The 18,348-nt window shown below is 44.9% G+C and overlaps 1 protein-coding gene across 1 annotated transcript; it reads right to left on the bottom strand.

Annotated features, from left to right (window-relative positions):
* Positions 1-9,720: 9,720 nt before the first annotated feature.
* Positions 9,721-16,486, bottom strand: LOC306759304 (uncharacterized protein). The gene is made up of 2 exons (XM_079244890.1): positions 16,270-16,486; positions 9,721-10,977 (listed from the first exon to the last, which is right to left on the bottom strand). The coding sequence occupies exons 1-2, from the start codon at positions 16,439-16,441 to the stop codon at positions 9,992-9,994; spliced, it is 1,158 nt and encodes a 385-aa protein (XP_079101016.1). The 5' UTR covers positions 16,442-16,486; the 3' UTR covers positions 9,721-9,991.
* Between the last annotated feature and the right edge of the window lie 1,862 nt (positions 16,487-18,348).

Genomic DNA, 18,348 nt, shown 5'->3' with positions numbered 1-18,348 from the left:
GCAGCTTGCAGCTGCGCTGGCGCCATCTTGTTGAGAATGCGGTCAAGTTCAATTCAATTCAACTTTATTTATATAGCATCAAATTACGGCAATGCTATCTTAAGACGCTTTCCAGACAGAAACAAACATAATGAAAGCCAATTCATAATAGCCTATATATATTCTAGATTGCGCCGTCTGTTTGCAGCAAATTGTAGTAGCTCTGACTTGCTATCTTGATTTTTTTTAAAGTACTCCTTCTCACATAGATATTACTTCAAATTAGGTCTTTTTTCTGAGGATTTCATGCCGGTTCGGAGGGTGTGCTGCAAGGAAGATTTTTCTGCAATTTTTTGGCTCGTTCAAGACTTGTTATGAAGGGGGTGCTGTCCGATAGTCCTGGGCCCCCAGCTGGGTTGGCTGGGAGAGGGCGCTGCTGGCCCTGAGGGGGTGCTGGTCGGCTGCATCTGTGGGGGATGGGGGCACTGGGGGTGGTGGGCCGTTGTCATGGGGGCCTTTGTCGGGGCCTGCCTGTCCTCTGTCCCCATGGGACGTTGCACTCGGGGCATGCTAGGAAGGAGAGAGGAGGCTGACTGTGAGCGAACGGGTGAAGTTGTGTAGAAATAAGGAGGGAGAAATAAGGGGGAAATAATTCAGTTAAGTGGGTGGGCAATGGGATGAGGATGGCTGGGGTATGAGTGCGGGTGTGTCGAGGGGAGCGTGTGAGGCGGGATGTTATGGGGTGTGAATGGGGTGGGGGGCAGAGGAGCGGGGGAGTGTGAGATGGGGTGTCTGTAAGCAACAGCATAGATAGTGTGTGTGTGTGTGTGTGTGTGTGTAGGAAGGGAATGTATGTGCACATATGTGAGTGCGCGTGTGTGTGTTTGTGTCTGTGAGAGTGTGTGAGAGTGTGTGAGTGAGTGAGTGAGTGGGAGGGGTGAAAGGGCCTTGGTGCCCGGGGAGTGCGGCCGGTGCTCTGGGGCGCGGCCTGGCTACCATTCAATGGCGGTCTGGGTGTCCTGGCTCTCCATTGGCGTGGGCTGTACCTTCTGCCTATGGGGGTGGGGGGGTTGCCTTCGGGCTCTTGGGGTCCTGGGGCCCGCACTCTGTCTGTCCTGGGTGGCCGGTGCCTGGCAGAGCCAGGCTATGCCGGTCCGGGCCTGCTGGGGCCTGTTCCCCCTGACCGTGGGGGGCTCTGCTGGGGCCCCCCCTCTGCCACCTCCTGGGTGGATGCATGGCTGGCTCCGGAGCGGGGTGCTCGAGCCTCGGGGTTCTCCTGGCCTTCCTCTTGCCTGCGTGTGGGCGGGGCTACATTGGCATGATCACTTTTCTCTGAACACGTTTCACTTATGTTCTGCATGTGACACAGTCACTGAGTCGCATGCAGGTTTATTTACTAACAATGGCTGGTTTTCTTCCTGTGTGTCTAATTTAGCTTGTGAGCTCTGGGTTCTCCTGATAGTTGATGGCTTTATCCTCCCACAGGGGGAACATGACTCCAGTGTGTATAGGTGTATGGATGTGTGTATATATAAGTGGGTGTGTATGTGTGCTTATGTACATGCAAATGTATGTCGGCTGGTCTCTTTTTCAATCTTTTTTTTTTCCTTTCTCTCTCTCTTTTTCTTTCTACAAGGTGTTTTCTGTTTTCTCTTCTTTTCGATTCTCTTTCTGTCCCTCTTCTGTCCTCTGCGGTCCGGTCCAGCAGTACAAACTTTGTAATACAAACAATTATGCAAAATAAATTTGAAAAAAATCAAATTAAAATCCAGAATATCAAGGGGAGCATTATATCTATGATGCTTCCCTTGGCAAAGTAAATTTGCCCAGCAGAATACAGCATCCAGAAAATCCATTTTGCCTGCTTAAATGCTGGACAAGACAAAAAAAAAAAAGAAAAGACTTGTTATGATGAGTCTCCATGGTAACAAAAGACTTGTTTACAATCGGGATCAACTGATTAACCTCTCCCAAATCAGGATTATCAGCGAAACGACACATCAAATCCCGATGGAGTTGAAAAGAAAGAGAAGAGGATGCAGAGTGGGAGTGACACAGAGGAGAAAGCGATGGAGATTTAAACCATTTCTACCAACTGTCGTCATGGGTAATGTGAGATTGCTAGCTAACAAAACGGATGAGCTCGAGATGCTAACAAGGTCTCAGAAAGAATACAGAGAGTGCAGTATTATGTGCTTCACCGAGACATGGCTGCACGAACACATCCCTGACTGTAATGTGTCTGTACCGGGCTTTAAAACGGTCCGTGCAGACCGCAGTAGACAACACAGCGGAAAGCTAAAGGGTGGTGGAATTGCAGTGCTGGTTAACCAGCGTTGGTGTCATCCTGGACATGTTACTGTCAAGGAGAAGATATGCACAAGGGACATGGAACTGTTAGCTGTGAGCTTCCGTCCATATTATTTACCCAGAGAGTTTACCTGTGTTATTCTGGTAGCGGTTTATATAATACCTGGTACCGCACCAGACACAGCCTGTGATGTCATCAGCTCCGTCGTTGCTCGGCTACAAACACAGCATCCAAACTCATTCATGGCGATCTCCGGAGACTTCAACAACGTCTCCCTCTCTGCAACTCTACCAACATTCCAGCAGTTTGTCAGCCGCTCCACCAAAGAAAATAAGATCTTGGACTTACAGTGCCTTGCAAAAGTATTCACCCCCCTTGACATTTTTCGTGTTTCGTTACCCCACAGCCTGGAATCAAAATGGATTGTTCAAGGGTTTACATCATTTCATTTACAGAAAATGCCCAATTTTAAAGACATGATATGTTTTTTTATTGTGAAGCAAACATCAAATGAGACAGAAGAACAGAAAACATTGTGCATAAGTATTCACCCCCCAATGTCAATACTTTGTAGAGCCACCTTTTCACAACTGCAAGTTGTCTTTGATAAATCTCCACGAGTTTACCACATCTTGCCACTGGGCTTTTTGCCCATTCTTCAAGAGAAAACTGCTCCAGCTCCTTCAGGTTTGATGGTTTGCGCTTATGAACAGCAATCTTTAAGTCTGACCACAGATTCTCAATTGGATTGAGGTCTGGACTTTGACTAGGCCATTCCAACACATTTACATTTTTCTCCTTAAGCCACTCAAATGTTGCTTTAGCAGTATGCTTGGGGTCATTCTCCTGCTGGAAGGTGAACCTCCGTCCCAGTTTCAGATCACTGACAGATTCATAGAGGTTTTGTTAAAAAATATTTCTGTATTTCGCCCCATCCATCTTTCCCTCGACTCAGACCCATTTCCCAGTGCCTGCTGAAAAAACATCGCCACAGCATGATGCTGCCACCACCATGTCGGGGTGGTGTTCTTGGGGTGATGGGGTGTGTTAGGTGTGCGCCACACATACCATTTTCCTTGATGGCCAAAAAGCTCAATTTTAGTCTCATCTGACCAGAGCGCCTTTCTCCATACATTTTGACAATCTCCCAGTGTACGGCTGATTGTAGTCCTATGGACAGATACTCCAGCCTCTGCTGTGGAACTTTGCAGCTCCTCCAGGGTTACCTTCGGTCTCTGGGCTGCCTCTCTGATTAATGCCCTCCTTGCCCGGTCTGTCAGTTTTGGTGGGCGGCCCTCTCTCGGCAGGTTTGTTGTGATGCCATGTTCTTTCCATTTGATGATGGATTTTATGGTGTTCCTGGAGATCATCAAAGCTTTAGATATTTTTTTATAACCTAACCCAGACTTCTCAGCAACTTTGTCTCTGACGTGTTTGGAGAGTTCTTTGGTCTTCATAGTGGTGTTTGGTGAGCAGCGCCTCTTAATTTGATGTTGCAGCCTCTGAGACCTTTCAGAAGAGATGTATATATACTGATAGATCATGTGACACTTAGATTGGACACAGGTGAACTTTGTTTCACTCAGTGTGACTTCTGAAGGTAATTGATTAAACCAGAGCATTTTAGGGCCTTCATAACAAAAGGGGTGAATACATATGCACATGGAAATTTTCAGTTTTTTTATTTTTAAATTTAATTTTTTTTTAAATTTATATTTCTCATTTCACTTCAAAACTTGGACTGTTTTGTGCAAATCCATCAAATATAATTCTGATTTGAAAAAACAGTAAAATTAGAGGTTGCAATGTAACAAATTAGGTAAAAGGCCAAGGGGGGTGAATACTTTTGCAAGGCACTGTATTTTATGCAAATATGAATAATGGATCCAGTTGTTCTGCCCTGCCTCCTTTAGGAAGATCTGACCATAATCTGGTTCTTCTCACCTCCACCTACAAGCCCATCGTTCAGCAGCAACCAGTCATCACAAAGACTATCAGAATCTGGTCTGCTGAAGCTGAAGATGCTCTTAGAGGAGGCTTTGAGGCTACAGACTGGAACGTCCTCTGTGAACCTCATGGAGACGACATCAACGCCATGACTGAGTGTGTGACAGATTACATAAACTTCTGTGTGGACAGCATCGTCCCAACAAGAACAGTGAGGTGCTTCCCCAATAACAAACCCTGGATCACCAGTGACCTGAAAAAGCTGCTGAACATCAAAAAGAAAGCCTTCAGGGATGGAGACAGGGAGTTATTGAGGGCAACACAATAACAACTTAAACCACAAACTAAGAAGTGCAAGGAGGACTACAGGAAGAAGTTAGAAAGTCAGCTCCAGCAGAATAACCTGAGGGATGTGTGGTCTGGAATGAAGAAGATCACCGGCTTCAAGTTAAAGGGGGACCAGCCTGATGGAGGTCTGGACAGAGCTAATGAGCTGAACATATTCTTCACCAGGTTCAGTTCACCCCCTACCTCCAGCCCAACAGACCACACACCCTCCATAAGCCCACTGCTTTCCTGTCACGCCTCCAATCTGTCACCCTGCAGCTCAGTCATGGACCAGAACACAGCTTCATCTCCCTCCACATCAGGACATCCTGAGACCTCCACCTTGTTTGTCTCCTGCAATCAGGTTAAGAAGCAACTTGAGAAACTGAACCAGAACAAGGCTGCAGGTCCAGATGGTGTCAGTCCCAGAGTTCTCAAGACCTGCTCAGAACAACTATGTCCGATTCTCCAGCACCTTTTCAACACCAGTCTGAGACTAAATAGAGTCCCAGTGCTGTGGAAAACCTCCTGCCTTGTTCCAGTGCCTAAAAAAACACAACCAGCTGAACCAAGTGATTACAGACCAGTTGCCCTGACATCTCACATCATGAAAGTCCTGGAGAGACTCTTACTGGCTCACCTCAACAAGCAAGTAATCTGTTGTGAAAGAGGGGCTAGTAGGATCCAAAGAGCGGACACTGTCAGAGTACAAAGAGAGGTTTATTGGTTCTCCACAGATCCCTGTGAATCTTCCAGCAGAACTTCAGAGACTGGCAGACTGGCGAGCAGCAGGAGGCAGGCAGGCAAGCAGGGGAGCAAGCAAACGGGCAGGCAGGCAAAACTGGCAGACTGGCAGGTAGCGTCGATGAACTGGCAGGCTTTCACGCAGGGCAATCAACAATCTGGCGCTGGATAGCAGGCAGAGCTGGTCTTAAATAGGTTGTTGTTGATTGCTGGAATGTGGATCAGGTGTGCCTCCGGTTCTCAGCTGACCACGCCCACCAAGGAACAGGAATCACAACAGTACCCCCCCCTCAACGGGAGCCACCTGGCAACCGGAACTTCTTGGGATGGGCCCGACGGAAATCCCTGACCAGGGAAGGATCCAGGATGAAAGAGCGGGGGACCCAGGCCCGCTCCTCAGGGCCATAACCCTCCCAGTCAACCAAAAACTGGAAGCCCCGGCAGCGACGGCACACATCCAGAAGCTGTTGGACGGTGTAAGCTGGGCGACCAGCCACAAGCCGGGCGGGAGGAGGGGGCCTGGAAGGAGGGACCAGAGGACTGGAAGACACAGGCTTCAACTGGGAGACATGGAAGGAGGGATGAATCCGCATAGAGCGGGGGAGCTGCAAGCGAACCACCGTGGGATTGATGATCCGCTGGATCTAAAAGAGAGAGATAAAGAGAAAGAAGCTCAGTGTATCAGGAAATGTCCCTCAGCAGTCTAAACCTATAGCAGCATAACTAAGGGATGCTAACCATCCCTAGCTATAGGACTTATCAAAAAGATAAGTCTTCAGCCTAGTCTTAAAGGTGGGGAGGGTGTCTGCTTCCCTAACACTAACTGGGAGCTTATTCCATAAGAGAGGGGCCTGATAACCAAAGGCTCTGCCTCCTGCTCGGCTCTTTGAGACTCTAGGAACCACAAGTAAGCCTGCAGTCTGCGAACGAAGTACTCTGCTTGGTATATAAGGAACAATGAGGTCTTTGACTTTTGAAGTGAGAGGTTTCTTGTGTATCGCTGTCAACCCCAGACATCATATATGCATTTATAATGTATATGTGATGTTTATATAATGTCTATGGCCAAAGCAGCCTCCACTTTATTGTAAGTACGGGCTTCCTTTCATCTTTACGGGAAAGCAAACAGCAACCAACAATTCCTTTGCATTTCAAAATAGCGTCTCTCTCTTTCTCTTATTTCATTCTCGTCTTGCAGTCCCTTTTTTAGAGCAATGGCAGACACTTTTGTCAAAGTAAAATATTAAAAATAATAACAACAATAACAATTTTTAAAAAATCTAACAAAAATAATTTGTTGCTCAAAACATGCTAAATGCAATAAAATGAGTTTCTTGAATAGTTATTCCACCAGATCTGTACAGTGGACTGAATATCTCATGTACTACCAGAGGTGTAGGAAGTAAAGTAGAAAGTAGAAGTCCTGTCCAGCAGCTCTTTCCAACCATCACTAAGCCAGTTCAGCTCCGCTCCAGCCTGTTGCTCTAAATGCATCAGTAGATCCAGAAACATGGCAGGACTTCTACTTTATTTTTACTTCTTCCACTGTATACACCTCTGCATACTACTTGCACAAAAACTATGAAGTGCTTTTCCTGCAATCCTTTCATAAAGTGCCTAACACATAAATAAATAAATGCCTTTTTGGATGACTTTAAAGAGCAGTAAAATCTATTTCTTCCATAGTTACACCACCAGACCTGTACAGTTGGACTGAGTTCATATACCACTTCCACAGAAACTATGAGGTACTTTTACTGTGTACTTTTCCTGCAATCCATTGCTAAAGTGCCTTGTACATGAATAATGAAATACCTTTTTGGATTTTGAGACGTCAGCTCGTACAGGTAGCGTGATACTTTACGCGGTCTCCGTCTATGATGTCGATCCTTCATTCCTGCAGTCAGTCGGCCGTGAAGTCTGATACTAATCCACATCCAACTCCTCCAAATTTATTTATGTACAACAATAACGGAAATATAACGAGAACATTTCATTAGGAATGATGTTGCTGGTAAAACTCCCCAGAAGCTCGATGTCGCTTCTAAGCAGGGGTTCACATACAAAGTACATGCAAACATATAATTTCACCGTACATTATTACTATGATTAAGTACTAGAATATTTGTACCTTTTAAACAATATTATGCAAAGTCAGCTTACCCTCATTCTCGTGTAGTAATGATCGTTTTCTAGTCGTGGGAAGCAGTCGCTGGAACGAGCACACAGTCTAGAATATCTTTTATAAACAACATTATATATATATTGCGGGAAATTTGAAATGTGTTGCGTTCAGTGTATCAGAAGGGGCGTTAAAATCAGCCCATGCGAGCAGCTTTGGGTCGGTGTTACCAGTACGATGTTTGTTTAGGAAAGCATCTATACAAATATTCCTCTCAGTCTCCTGCATTTATTTCAGAATGTGTGTTATTCATGTTTGTCCGGATTCTATTTGTCTGTTTAAGAAGTGCTTCATGTCATTTTAAACCCTTTTCCAAAAGTAAAGTGTGCAAATGAAGGAATAAACATGTAAAATGAGTAAATTAATGGGAAAATGATCAGCGACCCATCCTTCCCTGGAATTCCTACTTAGTTTTGGAATTGTAGGAAATTTCTGGACCTTTTGTGGTTGATGGATCGTCCAGCAAGCTGCTCTGCAGTCCTGCATGTTTTCCACGTTTCCCTGCTCCAACACACCTGACTCACATTGAAAAGATCCAACTGCGTATGAACACCTCTCAGTGTGGAAGAAATCTGGGTGCTATTTTTGACTCTGTAACATTTCTGATATGTGGAATAAAATTCAGCTCAAAGACAGGATTTTATCATCTTAAAAACATCGCCAGAGTCCGCCCATTTCTCTCTCTTGCCAGCACGGAGGTACTAATGCATGCTTTTATTTCTAGTAGACTAGACTACTGTAATGCCATGCTCTCTGGTCGACCCATAAAGAGTATTTCTAGTTTACTGCAGAACTCGGTGGCACGAGTTCCGGTGAGGACCAGAGGAACACGTTACACCAGTTTTAAAGTCGCTGCATTGGCTCCCCGTGCATTTCAGGATTGATTTTAAGGTTCTTTTAGTGGTTTATAAATGTCTTAATGGTCTTGGTCCTTCTTATTATCTGATCTGTTTTTAAAGTATGAGAGCCTCGTGGACCCTGAGGTCCTCAGGTACCGGCCTTTTAGTTCTTCCTAAAGTTCGTACCAAACATATGGCGAGGCCACATCTCAGTATTACGGGCCTCGCCTATGGAACAGCCTGCCTGAGGGCCTCAGGGCTGCAGAGACTGTTGATGTTTTTAAAAAGACGCTCAAGACCTACCTTTTTAGTTTAGCTTTTAACTAAGTTTTAACATTCTTATATTAACCCATATTTATTCTTCTTTTGAGTTAATTTGATTTATTTATATATTTTCTATATTTATTTACATATTAGTATAAAATTTATTATTTTTTAAATGTATTTTATTTTTGTTTAGTTATCACTCCAGTTCTCTCCTCATTGGGGTCCTCTTCACCGAGGGCTGCCCCTGCTCTGACTGCATGGGTGTCGCTGTGGGGGCTGTCCCTGTCGGGTGGGTCGGGATCCGGCGCTGCAGCCTTACGGTTGTGGCGTGGGTCCTGTCTGCCCGGACCCGGGTGGCCCCCATGGTGATGGCCTGGGTGGTCTTGGGTGGGGGCAGCCCTTTGTGTAGAGGCTCCCTGAGAATATCGTTTCCTTATCTGGTGCACGTGTACCTGGCCATTCTTCCTCTTTTAACTGTTATAGGGTCAAATAGGGCATGGGAGAGGGTGGTTGTGAGTGGGTGAAAGGGGACTGTGGATGTGTGTGTGTTTTATCTATTTCATGTAAATTGTTTTATTATGTGAAGCACTTTGTATTGTTTTTTTAAGCACGAAAAGTGCTATAGAAATAAAGTTTAATTTGATTTGATACATGGAAAACTGCAGGATGGCAGCCGTTGTAGGACTGAAACAAGTTGACCTGCAACAAATTAAGAAAAAAAAAGTGAAATTTTCTCATGTTCGACATAATCGGTAAATTTTCTTGATTCTATTTTAAAGCTCCAGAATTACTGCCATCGAGAGGTAAAGATGGGTATTGCACAGTAGTTAATGTACGGTGGCTGCCAGAGGACAAATAGAAGCTTTCATGTGCCAAGTGAAGCCAGTCATCTTCTTCTTCTATGGTGCTTTTTCTACGTTACTTTGTTCTAGCTACTATCACACTGCAGTTTTATAGCTTGTTTGTCCATTCAGAGACACCGTAGTGAACATGTTCCTTCATTCTGACAGAATAAAAACATAGAACATTAGATCCCAGCAGAAACACAGGTTTTAATGATAGGTTATATTTTTTTGTGATTGATCTTTTATTTCAACTTGTAGCTTTAAACCAACTCTGTGCAAACACATCGTACATGGAGCCATTATCCGGTACGCGGAGCCGTTCCTGAAAATGTGGAAACAGTTTAACGCAGTTTAAGCAGAAACATGTAAAACGTTTATCACGCAGGCTAACATCACGATGAAGGGAAATTTTCTGTGTACTGAGCAGCTTCAGGTGTTTGTGCGATAATAAATGATAATCTTTGCATATAGTTGTGATTAATTTGCACGTCATCCCATCTGAAGGAGAAAATCGACCTCTGGTCTTCATCTTCTGACCCGTGAGTCCTGCTCACGTGAGACTGAGTCCCTGCTTCTCGTCTGTGTGCGTTCTCATGTGGGCGACCAGGCTTTCGCCTCTCTTGTAGCTTTTACCACACAGCCGACAGCAGTACGGCTTCTCGCCCGTGTGGCTCCTCATGTGTCCGGTCAAATGGTGGCTGACAGAAAACTTCTTCCCACAAACCTGGCAGGCGTACAGCTTCTCGCCTGTGTGCGTCCTGGTGTGAATCAACAGGCTGTAGCTCCTTTTGAAGCGTTTTCCACACCGTTGGCAGGGATACGGCGTCTCTCCGGTGTGCGTCCTCATGTGGACGGTCAGAGTGCCGTTCTGAGTGAAACTCTTCCCACAGACCCGGCAGGAGTACAGCTTCTCGCCTGTGTGCGTTCTCATGTGGACCAGCATGGTTTCGCTTCGTCGGAAACGCTTGTCGCAGACGGCGCAGGGATACGGCTTCTCGTCCGTGTGGCTCCTCATGTGGGCGGTGAGGTGGTTGGTCTGGTTGAAACTTTTGCCGCAGGTTTTGCAGCCGTACGGTTTCTCGCCGGTGTGGATTCTGTGATGCTTCTTCAGTCCCGATTTAAAACTTATCGTTTTACTGCAAATGTTACATTTTACCAGCTTTTTACCTGATTCCCAGTGACTCCCTGACACAGGACGGGCGTCCACGCCATCGTCATGGCGATCAGTTTCCTTGGGTTTTTCATTTCCACTTGTTGAAGCACCTTCACTGTCGTCTTCCGGAGAGTTCTGACACAGGAGCCGGCTCCTGTTTGGCTCTCCGCCACTGTGGTCGCTGTCGTCCAAGTTAACGGTCACCGTGACGGCTTCGGACTCTTGTTTGACTGCGAGTTGCTCCTCCTTCTGACTGCTGCAGGCTTCTCCTGGTTCCTCTTTAATCTGTGGAGCTTCTGATTTCTCCTGATCCACACTGGAGCTCCTGTCCGGGTCAACAAGAACCTCCTCCTCCTTAAGGTCCTTCAAGTGCTCAGGGAGGTCTGCAGAAACAAACAGACCAAAAAGACATGACTGGAGCGATGAAGAGAGAACAAGTTGCTGGTTTTACCCAAGCAGAAACCTCTGCTGGTTAACGTGAAACCTGCAGTCCCCCCCCACATCCACTAGGGGTGGGCGAACGCTGGACCACCGGGACGGTGAAGAGAGAGGTTTACTAACTGTTTGTGACCAAAGGCGCCATGTTGTGACGTCTGAGAAACTCCGGTTTTATCCGGTCGTCACTTCATGCCAAAGGAAATCACAGAGGGAAGAAAACAAGTTTAAGGTTAAAGGTCATCGGGGGAAGCTGTACTCGTGTATCCGACATGCAGCTTCCACCTCTAAACGTACAGATAGATGCATCTGCACAGCTGGACGCCAGAGCTTCGTGCTTTTTCTACTTCTATTCCTTCCTGCTGCGAAGTTAAACGAGTACTGAAGTACTAAATACTGTCAAACAGTAAAATGTTCTGCCTGGAGTGTGAAGCCACCAAAGAAGTTATTTTATTTGTTATATTTATAAAATTATTCAACTGATTAATCAGCATCTGAATATTCTTCTGCCACTTCGGTCGGGTCCTCACATGAAAGGGGGAAATTAATCTGTCAGGATCGGTGGTGGTAAAGACCCAAATGCAGAGACAGGAGCCAGTCATCCAGAGTATGAAGTTTTAATCCAGAAAGAAACTGAAGTCAATGCGGACAAGAGGAAGCTAACAAACACAGGGACCAGAAACTAGACATGCAACTAAACTTACACAACCATTCAGCAGCTGACAACCCAAACCAAGGGGTATAAATACACAGAGGAAGTAACTAGACACAGGAGGAACTAATCAGAAAATCAAGCCAGGTGAGCTAATGAACAGGAACCTCTCTCAGGAAGATCCTTCAGAGTATCCTGGTGAGGAGAAGTGTCCAGATCACATGAAAACAGGGGAGCCTCAGGGATCGGTGCTCGGCCCTCTACTCTTTCCACTATACACCTCCTCACTTGGTGCAGTCATAAACTCTCACGGCTTCTCCTGTCACTGCTATGCAGATGACACTCAGCTTTTCCTTTCCTTTCCTCCAGATGACACAACCGTCTCAATGAGAATATCAGCTTGTCTTGCTGATATCTCTGCATGGATGAAGAATCGCCACCTTCAGCTCCATCTGTCCAAGACAGAGCTCATTGTCTGTCCAGCCGATCCTTCCTTACATCCGCAATTAAGTGTGAAGCTTGACTCTATCACACTTGTTCCTACGTCTGCTGCCTGGAATCTGGGTGTCACGGTGGATGACCATCTGACCTTTAAGGTCCATGTTGCTTCGGTTGCCCGTACCTGCCGATATGCTCTCTACAACATCAAGAGAATCAGACGTACCTGACAGAACTCACGACTCAGCTTCTGGTTCAGGCTCTGGTCATCTCACACATTGATTACTGCAGTTCCCTACTGGCAGGTCTGCCTGTATGCTGGTTAAACTTCTGCAGATGATCCAGAACCAGCAGCGCGTCTGGTTTTCAACCAACCCAAACTGGTTCATGTCACTCCGCTGCCAATCGCTCTTCACTGGCTTCCGGTCGCAGAACGCATCAAATTGAAAGCTCTGCTTCTGGTTTACAAAACAATAACTTAAACGGCTCCCGTCTACCTTTACTCGCTAATCCAGACCTACACTCCCTCTCCACAGCTACGTTCCACCAGTGAAAGACGCCTCGTGTTACCACCACAACGTGGGACTGAACCACCAGCCAGACTGTTGTTCCACGATGGTGGAATGATCTCCCAAACTCTGTCCGCTCTGCAGAGTCCCTGTCTACTTTTAAGACCCAGCTGAAGACTCAGCTCTTCAAGGAGAAGTTCAACACTTAGTTTAGCTGTATTTGTTGGAAAGTTGGAGAACTTAGTCCAGTTCTTTGCAACAAACTTTATGATATTAATTCTTTGTATTATAACATAGGTGGTATTATGGGATGGGAAGGGAGTAAACAAACAAACAAACAAAAAAACAAACACACAAAAAAAAAAAAGCCTGTAGCTTCATGCAAGGATCTGCGTCCAACTGGACAATCCACTAGCATGATGTCCTCTACTGTTTGGTTTCATGCTTGTGTTGTTCTCACTCATATGTAAGTCGCTTTGGATAAAAGTGTCTAAATGACTGTAGAATAGAATAGAATAGAATAGAATAGAATAGAATAGAATAGAATAGAATAGGAACCTAGACTTTCATTCATTCATTCATTTTCCAAACCGCTTAATCCAATTCAGGGTTACGGGGAAGATGGAGCCTATCCCAGCTGGCTTTGGGCGACAGGCAGGGTACACCCTGGACAGCTCGCCAGTCCATCACAGCGGAACCTAGACATGAGAGAACTAGACAAGGAAAACTAGAAACCAAAACAGGAAACCAGAACTAAGGAGAAACACAAAATATCATATCATGACAATCTAACTAGATACTACACTGAACGTCAGACTGTTAAACTGTGAGTAAAACTTTTACACACCGATGTGACGAAACACAAAGTTACCAACATTTTTATCTCTGCAGAGCAGATGCGATGAAAAGGTGTGAATAAATGATGAAGATTGTGAAACAAACTGGCAAAAACAAAGATGGATTCAACATCGAGCGACGATGACATGGTTCCGATGCAGAGAACTGGTTTAATCCAGGACCTGAAGTGGGACCAGGTCTGAGGATCTGCTCCAGCAGCTAGCTGCCAGACACCAAGAAAAATAAGCCAAGAAGATGCTTGGCCATGGTTGCCATGGTGACACCAAGTCTGAATGAAGCAGCAGCGACAACGTGACGCAACCGGTTCTGGTGATGCTGCAACACGTCTTCTCTGATTGGTCCGTTCTGTATCTGCTGGATGCGAATATTAAAATAATCCCCCTTCAGTTAGAAAAACTCGCCGGAATTTTGTCCCTGACGCGACGTTCCCGCTGACGTGATCTGGAAGTGTCTGCGTAACACGCAGTCTCATGTACGACAAGTTAGACCTCTTCAAATTTGACCTTTTTCATCAAACATATGCAAACTGATACTTTTCTCATTCTCCAAGGTCCAAATGAACTAAATATACTTTGATTGTAGACCTTGGTTATGTCTGCCTAAAGTAGTTTTATTGTTGACGTTTTTCAAAAACAATCTGAAATTCAGGATATTTTGTCCTTGTTTTCATTGTAGCTTCCCAGAGGTTGATCTTTAGCATTGAAAGTTGTTCCAAATGAAAGTTAATAAAATGTTCTTGCATATGGTTGTAAACACATTAACATGTGTAAATTTCAACTAATGGTAATACACAAACAATGTTAAACATTTATATTTTTCATGCTTGGAAAGGATGGCATCATATGACACATAACTTTATCTCAAAATTGTTACTTTTAATGCACATACATCACATTTTATCACGAATTATGTTTTATCTCCTTATTTCAAATGGTCAGATTGATTTGTTAAGATTTGTGACCTGCTGACATCATGGCATCTGGAAGACAACGACGCAGCGGGAAAGTGGTCGGCGATACAAGTGAACCAACTGAAAAGAGAAGAAAGGTGGTAACTCCCGGCACAAGGTTGTTCAGTGAGGTGTGTCTCATTGGGATCCGGCATCAGTGGCTGTAAACTTCCTACTAATCGCCAGGTGTTCCGGTGTTTCCTGCATGTGAGGAATGAGAATCCCAGCAGTGACAAAAGGTCTCTGGCCCAGTGGACGTCGTTTTGCCATTCTGGAGTATAGCAAGGATTAAAACACTAACTGGACAAAATGCAGTCAGCCGCTTCATGATCCTCCATGAAAAGTACCGGAAAACAAGGGAAGAGACAACAAACCAGAGGAAGAGAAACAAAGTGACTTTCTGAAGGACTTAGACGAGTTAGTTGATATTGGATGAAAAGATGCTGCGGAGGAGATAAGAACCAACAGACTGCTCACAAAGGGGGCCAAGGAGGAGGATACCCATTTCTACCTGGACCACCAGACCACTCGCCTGGCACCTGTCAGGTCATGACCAGGTGTTTGAGAAGAAGTCTAGAAACCAAGAACAATAAACTTCCACTTTCCACGGACCGTTATGACCAGTGGAGAGATTTGTTGTCACTCTGACAACCAGACCACAGCCATGGTGTCTACAGGTCCGGATGACTGTTAGATCAGCTTCCACTCCAAGACGAAGCAGGATAAACACTCGCCATAACTTCTGCCTCCAGGACAGATGACTGCACACTATACTGGGATGGAGAAGGGAAGCAGCTTGGTGTGTCCTTCATAGGAAGTTCCACAGCAGTGCAACGCTGCACTGCAGCTGATGGAAACGTGGCGTCTCACAGACAACCCTGTAGGCTTGCGGTTTGATGCCACAGCCAGCAACAGCGGCATCGACACGCTGCAGCAAAGCTGACAGAAGAAAACTGATTAGATGATGTAATGATTAAAGGATACGTGTTAAACTGATGCAACATACATGTGTGTGAAACTCCTCCCCAGACTCACTTTACTCTGCAGTACTGATGTTTATACACATGTATTTATACACATGTAAATATCAGTACTATCCAGTGCTTTTACGTGTTTTCTACTTTAACATCCTGATATATTCATGTTTAGTTCTTGGGTTTTATACAGTAAATATTTATATCGTTCCAGTATGAGGTGAATGAATGCACTAAACAGAATGATTCTATTTGATTCTATTCTATGTTGTTTTAGGACTGAAGTTCTTCTACCTGCTTTGGAACCGGATACGATCTCCTGCTTATGAACCTGCATATGGACATGTTGTTGTTTAAACCGCCCAGTATGAGCTGGGTTGAGACAAGGCGGGCCGTAGTGGGACTGGTGGGACCAGTTCTTCAGACAGAATCTTTTTAATGGTTTGGGTCATAGTGGGACCAGTTCTTTAGACAGAATCTTTTTAATGGTTTGGGTCATAGTGGGACCAGTTCTTTAGACAGAATCTTTTTAATGGTTTGGGTCATAGTGGGACCAGTTCTTTAGACAGAATCTTTTTAATGGTTTGGGTCATAGTGGGACCAGTTCTTTAGACAGAATCTTTTTAATGGTTTGGGTCATAGTGGGACCAGTTCTTTAGACAGAATCTTTTTAATGGTTTGGGTCATAGTGGGACCAGTTCTTTAGACAGAATCTTTTCTATTTACTTTGACTGGAATTAATTTCTGAATTAAATGTTTTGCACTGATAAATCTTCTCCCATGAACAGAAAACATTTTATTTTACTGTCACCACATCAGAGGTTCCACCTGAAAGTTAACGAGACGATGAAGCAGCGTACCTGCAGCGTGGAGGTGCGCGTGAGGTTTCCAGGTGACGTCCAGCAGTCTGCGCTGACGATCGATCTCTTCTTCGTACTGAACGATGGTTTTTTCAAACTCTGTGAATATTTCTTCAGCAGCAGCAGTTAGTCGCGCGCTGATAAACTCTCTCAGATGCTGAACTGAAGACATTGTTGCTGAAACTCGGAAACATTCACAGATAAACAAACAAACAAAGCGGCGAAGCTAACGCTGCTAGCCATGCAGGTAGCTACACATAGACATAATATACATAGACGCCGCACAATGTCACGCTGCCTCTACGAGCTGACGTCTCATCGCGCCGCCATCTTGGATGGGTCTCCATGCGCCTCCAATGCATTTATTTGTAAGGTGTAGGTCCAACCACAACAATACCTCCACCAATTTTACCTGATTTTTCTCAGTTTGGTGTGTTACGAAGGGCAGAGATATTGTTATGATACAGATCACTGTAACACATTAAAAACGACGTACTTTTATGCTGAAATATTTTTATAATGCTTTTTAACAAAGACATAAGGTATCTACAATATAAATAAATGTAGAAATGAATTTGATACTAACATGTTTGGCTGTTTATTGATGCATTTCGATTTATCTATTTTTATCTGGTTAAATAAATTATTATCCAACCTTGTGAAATGTAATTCCACACAATCTGCTCTTAATATTTTGCCAGTTATTGCAACTGTATGCTGAAGAAAATACAGAAATAGTTGCTGCCTTCTCTTGACTACGGCTGACTCTTTCTTTTATTTACATTTATTAATTTATTAATATAGAGATACAGCTGTACAAAGTCTGAAAATAATGAAATGAAATGAAAAATACTTTATTAATCCCCAAGGGGAAAATCAATATTGTAGTATATAATAATAATAATTAATTTGAGGAGTCTTGTTCCGGAGGCTGATGGCTGCTGGCAGGAATGATCTTCTATATCTGTATCTCGGACCTGAAGAAGCCTCTCGCTGAACACACTTAATAATAAATAAATTAATAAAGTATTGTATCAAAACTTTGCAATTCAAAAGTTACCCAGAAAAACACTCAGAGGATCCAAAATTAAATCAGTTTTTCCTTTTCACATTCCCAACAAGTCCTGAAAATTTCATAAAAATCCGTCCATAACCTTTTAAGTTATCTTGAACATTCCTGCTCTCAACGAAGGCGGATGCTTTTCTCTCTGCTCCTGTTTCCTCCCCTCCCTCCCACTCTGGCCTGCGACTTTGTCCTGTCTGACTCGGAGCCTCTTTTTACATCTCTTTACTCTTAATTTACTCAAATTTACATCATGGATCTGATTGGCTGGTCTCTGAACGCAATTGATCAAATTTTCTGACCCGAAGATCGGACAGAGGGGAGCCTGTATGTCCTGAGGGGACGCTTCCGGCTGGATACATTCAGGACTCATGGGCCAGGTGGAGACCCATGTGTCCAGCAGTTCTGTCCTTTTAGGACATGGAGGATGTTTACATCTTTGGATTATTGGTGATCGGGATTCTGCTGATTGGCGCTGGTGGAGTCCTGATCTACCTCAAGACCCGTGAGATCCTGGCAACAACTGGCAGGCTGCCAGAATTCTGTAACGGTATGTGCCGGGCTAGCAGTGCACAGACTCTTGCGTTGACCGGACTCAACCGTAAGCAGGATGCCAGTTTGGTCCATACTGGTCATCTGGCCGAGGTCCCGGAGCTGGTCCGCAGAATCAACAACAACATGGAGAAGATGTCTGGTAGAATCGGTGGAAATTGACCCCCCCCCACCCCACCCAATTTGGCTGTTTGGAGCTGCCTGCCTGAGACTTGCTATGGACTCAAGGTCAAGGGCAAATTGTTTTCCTTGCCTGGGACCCAAACAACATTCATATCTGGATTCGGCTTCCCAGCGGCCTTGGGCCGGCGCAACCCCCCCTGGGAACGGAAGAAGAGATGTTCATATACACTCTGTCCCCCCTCCTCATCCACCCCCAGCCCCCTCCCACATGACTCACCGCCTCCCTGGACGTTGCGTGTGTCCCGTTTGAGTTTGTGCATATGTAAGTGTATATGAGGTGT

Source organism: Telmatherina bonti (genome assembly GCF_933228915.1).
Source record: "Telmatherina bonti genome assembly, chromosome: 8".
Classification (NCBI taxonomy): Eukaryota; Metazoa; Chordata; class Actinopteri; order Atheriniformes; family Telmatherinidae; genus Telmatherina; species Telmatherina bonti.
Note: the sequence above shows the minus strand (reverse complement) of the source record. Positions and strands in the feature narration are given on the sequence as shown.

What these genes read in the sequence shown, in the direction of transcription:
- LOC306759304 (XM_079244890.1), bottom strand. Translation starts at nt 16,441, where the DNA reads ATGTCTTCAGTTCAGCATCTGAGAGAGTTTATCAGCGCGCGACTAACT. An exon ending in CGCGCACCTCCACGCTGCAG is followed by an intron (nt 10,978 to 16,269) that starts GTACGCTGCTTC and finishes TTGTTTCTGCAG; the next exon opens with ACCTCCCTGAGCACTTGAAG.